The following is a 12,023-nucleotide window of genomic DNA, read 5'->3' as shown; positions in this document are numbered from 1 at the left end:
CCCTCCCCCCAAAAAACTATGGTCCAATCTCATTGGCCGAAGGCCAGGCGAACCCAGGACCCCTGTGGTTCGACCCCTGTTCTATAAAACTATCTGCTTCCCCCAACTCAAAGCTTTTTTCCAATTTTCCCTCCGGGGTTAACAGGAGGCACACAACGCTCTCTTCGCTCGGACACCCCTGTCCAGGCCACAGAAGAACCAGCTTTCCCCGCCAGCGCGACGCTGGCCACGAGGGAGCCCCTCAAACCCTCATCAAACCCTGTCAGATCACGAGCCATTTCGCTGGACGAAACAGCCCGCGATAACGAATCTGCATCAGCGATCCATTCAGTGCTTTTTGCTCCTTTTTATTTTGTGCACAAACTGGCACAGAGGAGCCCGACGAAGCCTCGCTCCTCTCGTGACCGAGGATTCCCGGTTAGACGCGCAGACACGTCGTCTCATCCGAAGTTAACTGTCCTCCCTGCAGCGAGTACAGACCGGACCTGCGTTTGCTCCAGAGCCACGCCGACGGACCGAAGCCGCACCAGCAAACGCCGTGCGACACACAGCGCCCGCTGCAAAGCCGCGCTGCAAGCAAGCTCCCCCCTGTCCCCCTTCCCGACGAGGAAAACGGACCGCTTTGCTCACGAACACTTCAACGTTGCAACGAAGCATCGACAAGTAAGGTTCTTGGCATTTGGGCATAGCTTAGCTTAAATTAACGTAAATTTAATTCAGGCCATTCATTTATATGTTGATATTCCCGTGTTTTTGTGTGTTTAAGTTACTGTCGCGTGATATTGAGGTATTACGCAATCATTACGGCGCAGAGAAGCGCCGCTGTATTCGTGTATTAACTGCTATGACTGTTTCTTTGGGATTATTTTCATTCATTGTCTTCCACTCCGTGTGGAAGTTCTCTTTTCATTAACTCGACTCTGTGAGTGAGCTGAGGTGCGTGGCTTATCACGGCATATGTTACCGGCAGTTCAAAGACGACAGCGGTATACTTATGCGTGATAGAACCAGCAAACTCAGGCTCATTACAACGCGGACCGCACGCAGAAGTTTGATTCATGAGCCCCCACCTTTTTCTCTTTCCTCCTCTCACGTAAGACGCACACACACAGCTCCTAGCTCTACCCCGGGAAGAACCCCGTTGAAACGATCGCCTCACATCACGTGCTGCCCAGGCACACGTGATTACATACAGCAGCCTAACTGCCATTTTGTCCGAGTCACGCGACTCCGCCATCTTTGTAGTTTTTAGCTGTAGTTCTTAAGGCGCCTCCCCTTTTGGCCCACGTCACTCGACGCCGCCATCTTTGTAGTCTCTAGCTGAAGCTGTAAGACTCCCCCTCCTTTTCACCCACAGACCCACACACACACACACACACACACATACACACACACACAGACATACACTCTCATCCATTTTATTCATTCTTTAGTTTAGGCATATAAAATTGTATGATAACGTTTGTTGGTTGCAGTAGTAATTGATCTGATCATTTATTATTTTGATTTAATAAACTCTGTTATACTTTAAGGAGCAGTCGTCTGTGATTACTTGTGCATATGTATTTGATAAGACTGTATGTAGTAGCCTGTGCTCGAACTTAAAACCTTCACTGTCACTGAATGTATCGTCATACGCAGACTATTGACATTACGAGTGACTACTAATTATGAGACTTAGTTTTATCGTTTGGTTATTGGTCCCTGTTCGCAGGGTGGTGCCCCGTTTTTATTAATAATCATTAATAATTGTTACATACCTTAATAATTCTATTGATGTCAAGAATTCAGTTTCTTAAATGCTGATAACCCAAACACGCTCCTTTAGATCCCAACATAAATAACTACAACGTATGAATGCAAAAAGAACAGTTCATTTGTAAAGTCGTGCCATGGTTTGAGATTAGGCAGATGCTATTAGCAACCAAGTGTCAGAAGACAACGCTATTTGCAGCCGGCCCGAGGATCCAATAGATATATGTGTATACTGCTGAAGGCTATGTAGGGTTCTGCTGAACCAAGAGCTTTTGTTGCCTGAACCTAACCAAGTGGTTTTGTTGTCGTAACCTAACCTTATCCTAAACTTAAAATGCTTTCTTTTGGAAACCATGGGGAAACAGAGTTAAAAGTTAGAATTGATAAGTAAAATACCTCTTGTATAGAAAGGTTTAAACGGTTTGAAATCGGCATAAAAAGGAAATAAAAACATCATAGAAGCTGACATGACGGTCTTTCATTTTGTATGATGTCTCACCATTGTCTTTTCAAAAGACAAACATTGATCTTAACAAGTCATTCATCCTCAGACTCGGACAGTTCTTACAGTGAGAATGTTCAGCATGTGCAACCATTTTTGTTTCAGCAGTCTCAGGGGCTAGTCCTGTCACATCATAGCAACAAGGTCTCGTGTTTGATTGAGCATTTCTCCCTGTGTTTAGGTGAATTTCTCCATGAATTTGTAGTTTCCAAAAAGTAACGAGTTGATTTGTGCTGCCAGCAGGACGACTATTGTATATTATATCGATTTGAAGACTCAATAATAGCCAACATGTCTTATCTGGTAGAAGGATATTTTCTTGCAGAGTGAGACCTCTCTGTTGGATCCAGTTTTGTAAGGCAGCAGTCAGATAGTGGTAAAGCAAATCTGGTGACAGAGGAGGAGGTTTGAAAGATCATTAAGCTGAGAAAGGCAGAGGCTCCCAGTGGGATCAAAGGAACACTTTGAAAAGAGTGTTGGGATCAATGGAGTCCTGTTGATGTGTCATTACACTCAAGCATCTCTTACTATTCCTGAACACAAGTTAAATGCTAAGTCTGGCAATACTGCCGACCCAAACCGTGGATGTATCCAGTAACAAGGACTGTGTGTGTATCAAAGCCCGATATATCTTCTTCCTCTGTGCCATACACCTCCGCTGTGGACATGGCGTCACACAGACAGCACTGCTGCTGCTGCCTGGCCGCAACACGACATTTTTTCATTGTCTGTTTTTGCTGAGAAAAACTAGGTGACCCATGCCGAAACCCTAGATGAGCCGCCAGCTGCCGAGCTGCCAAACCATTCTCACTCCCAATGTGTCGGTAAGGCACTTGTCAGTGCACACACAGGACTTACGTCCAGGAGTTTGGTGTTCTTTCCCATTGCCAAACGAAAAGCAACCGTTGACATTTTGTCTCGTCGTTCGTTAGTGTCGACCTAGTAGTCAAGCTAAAGACTGAAGTTTAGGTGGCTTCGTTCTCGACTGTTACAACGAATGCTCCTGTGTCTTCTTCCTTGCTCCCAACACAGGAGCCACAGGAGCAAACACGGTCTCCCAGTTTGCTCCACACTTTACATTAACAACTGGAACAAGCCATCGTAGAACAAAGCAAAGCCCCGACAGTGACAGAAACGGGAATAAAACGAGTATACTGGGAAGAGTGGGAGTCAGAAAAATACTCTGGACCCTGATGCCGACCACAAGGACAATGTGCTGTTTTTAAAAGCTTTAATGTGATCCGCCTCGGTGCTGTCAGAGGCAATCTGTATTTATTGTAACCTTAACATACAGGCCGATGTAAAGACGCTGCCCACCCACAAACCTCTATCGCAGGACTGAGCATTAAGCCCCCAGTGTGCCCTTTGAGCATAGGTAGTCCCTCATTAGCCTCCACTTATCTCTGTGGACACACACACACACACACACACACACACACACGCGGGTTTGCAGGTTAAAGAGGCTTCCCTAAGGACCCAGAGTCATTAGAGCAGTATTCTTTGGCTGCTTTACAGCCTGCAGCCTCTATTCCCACACAGTGCATCGCCTTTATGTACTTTAAGTATGTGGAGTTATTTTCAGCACCGCTGACGCTGGCTTTCACCAGACAAACCAACAAGAGGATGGATCTAGCTCAGGATGAACCACCAATGCACTCCACTTAGGGAGAGATACCAGGAGAGCAGCAGTGAGGATGTTGTGCCGTCACAAAAAAGAAATCTGCTGAAGGGTGACTTGGTTCGTGTAACAATCTGGAGCACACACACCTTTGATCAGTAAAAAGAAATGCATACGAACAGAAGAGCGGGAAAAAAGTCAGAAAAGGTCAGAGCTTCAACCATTTGTCTTTTTGTAAAAAAATGGTAATTCGTATGATCTTACTCCATTTTTCATATGCAACTTGATCTTTGAAGTTATCAGTCCATAGACTGCAAACATCTGCTCCCATGCAGCAAATACCACATTGTATCTACTGGTGACTACATTTATAATTCCGGACCCCTGGAATATTTGACACAGATGGGGAACAGTTCACCAGAGGTATGGCAATCATATCACAATATAAAGACTGAGGCCTCTTATGGCCTCATCTAGCACAGTCTAGTGTGTAGCATGCTTAGCTAGTGTTGCTTTTGGCTGGGAGAAGGACTTCCTTCATATTCATACTACTGTACCGTGGGGGGGGAATTCCCCTGCTGCTTGCACCTAGTGAAACATAAAAAGAGGCTAATTTGAACACGATGTTGGCCCATCAGGTGTAGAGGCTGAACATGCGCCCTGTAGAAGATGCCGTCGGATGATGAATTATGCAAGCAGCATGGGACGCTGTGTGGGAACAGCTGAGTTATTCATTATGCAAATATGCTAAATGGAATGAAATTGTCTGCAGCCAGCAGCGTCTACCTGCTACGACGAAGAGCATCCAATAGGATCTGACATGCAACGAGCTCTCACGGGTTAAGGAAATGTGTCATTTCTCAGGTGGGCTTGTCACTTTAAGCAGCAGCGTGAAATCAGAGAAATCACAGTGAAATCTAAACATCAACATTCTTGATTATTTGGATAACTTTCAGACACAGAAAAGAAAAGAAGGTTGGCACAGTCATGTCAGCAGTGTTTGTAGTCCTGTAGTCACCAGTGCCTGGCCTGTAGCCTCTGGTTCATACCACCCAATCACTGCTTATGCTAATCTCAGCGGTGGAGTTAATAAACATGGTAATGTATGCACGTGGGCCTGGCTCCCAGGAGGTAGACCCGCAGTGAAATACGTTCCCTGAAATGAGTTATGGCACAAATAAAACGGCCCCCGAGGCCTCACAGTTGGATTGCAACACATCGGTGTCTGTGTCCGCGTGCGGCAAGGTGGCCATTTTGGCTGCTGGCTGCCGGCCACGGCCCCAGCTGGGTGGAGACACATAAATCATTACAGCACAGAAGAGAAGAAATAGGAGCGATTGCTTTGTTGAGAAGAGGAAATCAAAAGCTCCACTCTAACGTCCCCGTCCGACTATCTAAATATCCGGCTCAGGGTCTGGTAGCAGACCATCACTCCTAATTCCTCCTGTTTTATATTTTCCGTGTGGTTTGCCCCTCCCTGTGTTTCTAGTTCTCCCCGTCTGGTCTTCTTTCCTGGTTCCTGTTCCCTCTGCCTGCAATCGGCTCATCATCCCTCCCAGTCTACACACCTGCCTCCCTTCAGCAGCATCTTCTGCTGCCCCACATTCACTCCTGGCCAGATAAGAGGATCATCGCCCACCTGCCAGTCTTCGTGCTCGGCCTGCCTGCAACCCAGCCCAACACTCCAGCTCCAGCACCATTACCCCTGCTGCTGCCGGATCTTCATTCCCTTCCACCCTCATCCTCATCCCCGTGACAATAAAAAACACGTCTGTGGTCCGTGTCCCAGCAGAAGAATAGAGTCTGACCCATGTGATTACAAGACATATCACCATCAGTGGAAAAGTTCCGTTCCATGTTTCATTTGTTGGCTTATCGTGGAGAAACGTACTGCCACTTCCTGCATCATGTACACCCATGTACAAGTACAGATGTCCCCATGATGCACACGTGTTTTCTGTTGTAATGCCTCAGCAGCAAATAAGTGCAATATTTGGCCTGGAAACTGATTTGTGGTAAAAGAAGCTGTCCTTTCAGCAGTCTCACTGTAGAGGGGAAATGACAGCCAGAACTCAGGCAAAGATCCAAATCCATGCACAGTGGGGATGCACATGCCACCACAAACGCTGCTGAAAACAGCACGCCACTACTCACTGCTCGCTACTCGTATATGTGAGAATATCCACCAGACATGAGAATGCATACACATGTGGGAAAAAAAGAAGAAGCAGCAAACGGAAATGATGCTGAAGCTGCTCTCCTGACTCCAGAGCTGCCTGGCACTGCTCATCAGTGTCACTTCTTCTCCTGCCACTCCAGAGGGGAGGGCGGCTGATTCACTCTGCTGCCCCTGTTTGTAGACAGAGGAACTATATTACCGTCTTTTCAAGGATAATGACATCCCGCACAGATACAGGAAGAAATCATGCTGAATGCACACCGTAATCTGAAATACACGAGGGAGAAAGAGCAGAACAGTCTATCGAAGTGGCTTTGAGTTACAGGGGAGCAATTTGAGTTGAATGGGATTGCAGATTAGATTCATCTTATTAGCACATTCCACCGCTTTCTAATGGTTTTATATGAGACCTAAGATCATGTATGCCTTCCATTACTGCCTAAAGAGAAGTGTTTCTCATATCAGTACGTGTTGTTTCTATCATTACCACCATCTCCCCAGTTATCCTGTAGCCAAGCCGTGTCTCGATAATACTGGATGCTTTCTGTTGGCCAAACGTGAGTTAGTTCGTTCAGTACTTTTCAACATATTCATGGTGCACACTGAACTGTACTCGTCTGAATATCACCTTAATATCGATATTGACCTGGGTTATTCCACATAAAGCTGCCATTGTGAAATGGGTTGTCTATGGTGTGGACTCACCAGTCAGTCTCTATACAGACTGAAGACTATCTCCCTGGTTTTGTTGCTAAAACTGGACGACACGGTTATGGAGTTTTAAAAAACCGAACCACTCCAAAGTGTTGAAGTCAGACGCAAACGGCTCCGAACGGAATTGGAGTCGCGGCCGCAGGTTTTATTCCATTAGAATCACGACTCCTCTCCTGGCAGAAACATTGTTACGAATTTGGCATTTTCGACGTTACTGAAGACTTCGAAACCAGTGTGACACACAATCAAATGTCCCGAGTGTGTTCTCTGTACGTCGATGAGAAGAAATGCACTCGAAACAAAGGAAGAAAACAAAAACAAAAAAGTGTGGAGTCACACAATTGTAGTATTCTGGAAGGCTGCGCAGCCTCAGCGGTGATTGCATGTCGTGAGAAGAAATGTAGAGGTCTGGCCACTTCCTGCTTTGATCAGATGAACTTAACTCTAGCGCCATCGAAATAAAACATCTACAACAAAATCAGTGATTTGCAGCACCAGCCACAATGACCAACACAGCCAGACGGTAAAGGTTTAGCTACCTTGGTATGAAGTGCAGGGCGAAATTGCAGACTGGGTCTGCGTCATGTGGGGAGCAACATGTTCACTGGGGAGTGTGTAGCAGAGGGAGAAGACCAATGTACTGTGTCTGAGTGACACAACAATTGCCTGGCCTCCAGCAGGCTCTGAAAGGCTGCCGTAAGAACTGCGCTCTGCGCTAACAGCAGCATTAAGAGCTACATCGGGAGTGTGGCTTGGTTATAAAACGAGGACAGAACGTCAGACATACCTACTTCTGTTTTTATTTGCCCTTTCGTCTGCTTCCTGCAAAGAGCACATGCTCTTACCTTCAGAGAGACAAACCGGAGTCTGCCATAAACAACAAACTAAAACCCCAAAGAAATACAAAGATAAATGAATTCAATAAATACTAAATAAAAAAAGCATACATTGAACATTACTGCCATGACTTGTCAGAGAGAGAGAGAGGCCTACATGTAAAAGGAAAGCCTAGAATATGAAAATGCACCAAACCTCCAGAAGGCGTTAACAATCTCACCAGAGTGTGAGATTTAGTTTAAACCACAACACTGGCACCTCATTGGACGAGACCCACGGGAACCCCGGGGAGGCCCTGTGACACAGCCATGACGTCCACAAGGCTATGAACATCGGTGGACACCTTGACACGGCGCTGTTCCACTGCGACTCACGCTGCTACAGGAGGTAAAAACAATATTGGCCTCGGTAAGTCCGAACCTCGCTGGAGGAGCAGACGGTTTTTGTGTTCACGAACACTTGGATCCTGAGAGATAGAGGATGATGATTCTGTGCCCGGAGCTCTCTGCAGAAGGAAGGTTACGGAATTCCTGGATTCTTCAAGTCAGCAATCGCCGTTTCCCCGCCGACACACGGGGACCGGCTTGCCGTTAACCCGCCGACAGAGCGTTACGGTCCCGTGTCATCGGTTGGATAAACTACGCCGAACAAAAGACAGAACAAAACACGCCGAGTACTCGAGTAAGAGGCTATTGTCTGGGCAGAGATAGGACATAGTGTGTTATTGTAACCTTGTTTGTTTAACTGTAACGTCTGTTGCTGTGTATATTACAGACCGCTGTGCCCCGTTCACTGCTGTGAACCTGATTGTTGCTGCTGTAAGCAACAGTGTCGCCCCGCACCGCTGGGCTTTGTTTAATGTCTTTTCTACCGGTGAAAGGTCCAGTGCCGCTGAACTCTAAGTTTGCCAGTTGGGTTTCTGGGTGATAAAGTTGCAGTTACTGTACTCTATTGCGGCGGTGAGGATCGACTTTGCTTTGAGTGCTTTCCTCTTCTTTTCAGCCACACACACACACACACACACACACAGTCTCCATTGTGTGTCCGATTCCTCCTTTAAATAATTGCAGCCACGCTGCCATTTTGGAGCCTTGCGCGGCCTAACCACTCACACGACTACGTCCGCCATCTTGTTCTCCGTCTCTCTTTTCCCCTCCTGCCCCTCCGATATCCACACACACCCACACTCCTCTAGTCACTTGCTTGCTTGATGCTTTTAGATAGTGTGCTTGTAATTGTATCATAGACATTTGTTGATTCATAATACTATTATGATAACTACACCCCGTTATAGTTTCATATTTTTCAAACAATTGTTTGTCATAAATGCTTTCACGCAGACAAATATTACATGGGGACGAAGTAACGTTTTTTAAAATGAGCTTGATTTTTTCGGAGCTCTCTTACAGCAAATAGAGGATTCTACTGATCAGCCTGTTCTAGACTGTCCAAGTAATCATCGGAGACACTGAAGGCTACAACACGACAACGGCAACCTGCAAGTTATTACATACAGAACAAGACGAGCACTGTGAGCGAGGAAGAAATGAAGATGATGAAGAGTCAGTTTTGTGCTCTCCTGATTCATTTCAGAATCAGAGTTGTTACCATTACGTCAGAGACTCAGACTGTCTGAACTCACCTCCTTGCCGAGGTCTTCTCTGATGACTTGCTGGATCTCCTCCATGCTGCTTTGAGGAGCTCTGCTGTGGAGCACCTTCAGCGTGGATGTGTACTCCTCGGGCAGCAGGAAGTCCAGAGCACCGAGGTGCTGGCCCACCTTGATGAAAGTGCCCCGGTTGGCACAGCACAAGTCTCGAAGACGCTCAGCCGATCGCCGGTGCACCTGCAGGCCAGAGAGAGGATACAGAGGCTCAAGGACAGCAGGGAAAATCGAAATGGTTCTTTCTCTTGGCATTCTGACAGGAGATGTCCGACATGCAATTTTAACTTTGGCTGCCTATGAAACCATTCATGATCTCAGACCATGCTTCACTGAGACAGCCCTCTGAAAAACAACCAGCACTGGTTTGTACAACCAGCTTAAAGGACGCATATCTTTCTCATTTTTCAGCTTCATATATGTATTTGATTTTCTACTAGAACATGTCTGCATGCTGTAATGTTCACAAAACACTTCATTCTTCTCATACCGTCCGTATGCATATGCCTGTATTTACCCTCTGGCTCAAAGGTTCTGGTTCAGCACCCGTCTCTTGAAGACCCCCTCCCCAAAAAGACCAGTCTGCTCTCATTGGTCAGCATTTCCAGGGGCTGCCCTGTCCATCACTGTCTACACGGCACCATGCAGCTGGGGATCCACTGTATGTTTAAAAGCCATGGAAAAGGGGCATTTTGCACAATATGTGACCTTTAAAGCAACTTGCTGTTGCACACAGACACAAAGCAGGAGATAGTTGATTGTTCTAATTAAAGAGTAAAAAGATGAGGGAGAAGATCAAGGATGGATGTGGGCTTTGAGAGCTTAGGAGGACTCTAGAACCTGGTCTACAAACAGTCCTGTGAATCCTGTGGGGATTTCCTGATTTCATGCAACTTGTGTAACAGGACTGAGGAAGTTAAATCGAAATAAAAGTAATCTCAAATAACAGGGTAATGGTCCAGGAGGCCGGGAGCAGTGAGAGGGCGGTGTGATGGCTCATGAGGCCTGGTTCAGTCTGGTAAGTCAGGAAGGGACCAACACAAACTCTTGGTTGGCAATAAACACCGTTGTCTGACATATCTTTGTACGTTGGAACATTAACAGAATAAACTCTTCATGTTCTATAAGGCGAATAACTGCTCGAACGAAAAAGCACAACTACAAAATGAATTATGTCTGTATGTATGAGAGGGACATAATCAAATGACAGACTTTTTTGATTAAGGGCCTTGGAGTGTGTGGGTGCGTGTGTGTGTGTGTGTGTGTGTGTGGTGGCCCCGTCCCGTCTGTCCCATTACAACCAGCTGGAAGCGATAATGCTTATAGAGAGCTCATCTCCTGAGACCAGTGCAAATAAAAAGCCGTGAAATTAGCTCCCCTTAACCTCTGTAACCCCATCTACACACACCATGAATACCCCCCAGCACACACACACACAATGGTCCCACTGGACCATTTGACAGAGTGTCATCTGGGCAATGATGACAAAGCAATGGCAGAAACAAGTCACCAGAGACCAGCAGATGAGCCTTCCTGCTTGAAGATGCAGCAGGAACCCGTTTTATAAAAACCATCAGAGACTCCTGTCTGACCGTAAGGAACCGTAGCGGTTTGGTAGAACCATAATCAGAAGATTGTGCCGTCATTTATACAAATTAGATTTCCAATAAATAGCTCTTAAAACAAAACTATTCTAAACAAAGTCAATCCATATTTTTGAAAGATAATCAATAAAAACGTTTTTTTTATGAGGGCTACGTGAGGATTAAGATACTTCTCAGATAATTAACTGATAATCTCACAATGCTGGGAATACAAATTGAATCTGAGAAAGAATCAAAGTCAGATAATAGGAGAAGAAACATTCTGATTTAGATCTTCTGAAGATCGTTCTGAGGGTAAGCAAGCAAAATGTAATTCATGAAGTAGACTCCTCATTCCTTCCTGTTGGACTGATTTACATGAGAATAGATCGTCTACATGTTTTTCTTTTTATCCAAGCTGTGTTCTCATCCTCACATTTTACAATTAAAATAGTTAAATCATTCCAACTTTTGATCTGAAAACATGTCTTGACCTGAAACTCTTTTTTGATCCGTTATTCATATTGTGAATTTATGTAGACTATTATTAAAACTAACAAAATGTGTTCTGTTGTTTTTTTTGTCTTTTTAAAGTGATGCACAACAGTAAAACTGTTTACTGCTCAAGGCCCAAGAGTTGATATTAGAAACAATGGGCAATGCAAAAAAGAACTGCTTATTGTATTTTGTCAATTTTAGAGTTGTATGACAGGATTCAAATTCAAATTATGTTTATTATTAATTACATTTTCAATATTTGTAATAATTATTTTCATTATCGTACAAAGCACTATGGCATTTTTAAATGAATAAACACGCACACTTAAACACTGAATGCGTACGAGCATTTTTTGATTTGTGTATTTTTAGAGCCGCTATTGACGCTCCTGAAGATGACTTCTCCTACAGAAGTACCTCTTCACAACTGCTGAAGGCTTTTGGGGGGTTTTATGTTGGGAATAGGGGGGTAGTGGTAGTTGTAATTTATTTTGGTCCTTGATAATAAAAAAGGGGGCTGAAGGTCAAGCTTGTTGTACCGACCCTATAGACAAGAACACAACAGAGGAACTAGAACGTTCCAAACATTTCACACCAATTCCTCAGCTTTATATGTGTCAATCCCCTAATTCTGAGACATTTATTTTATTTGCATTGTGAACTATACATTTTTA

General features: G+C 45.1%; 1 protein-coding gene across 1 annotated transcript in view; it reads right to left on the bottom strand.

Moving 5' to 3' along the window:
- The window catches only part of adck1 (aarF domain containing kinase 1), a 49,945-nt gene that overhangs the window by 20,661 nt on the left and 17,261 nt on the right, over positions 1-12,023 (bottom strand). The window contains exon 4 of the mRNA XM_079287258.1: positions 9,248-9,451. Coding sequence (XP_079143384.1) covers positions 9,248-9,451 — 204 coding nt within the window. The remainder of the gene's footprint in view (positions 1-9,247; positions 9,452-12,023) is intronic.

This window comes from Melanostigma gelatinosum, assembly GCF_949748355.1.
Source record: "Melanostigma gelatinosum genome assembly, chromosome: 16".
Lineage (NCBI taxonomy): Eukaryota > Metazoa > Chordata > Actinopteri > Perciformes > Zoarcidae > Melanostigma > Melanostigma gelatinosum.
Note: the sequence above shows the minus strand (reverse complement) of the source record. Positions and strands in the feature narration are given on the sequence as shown.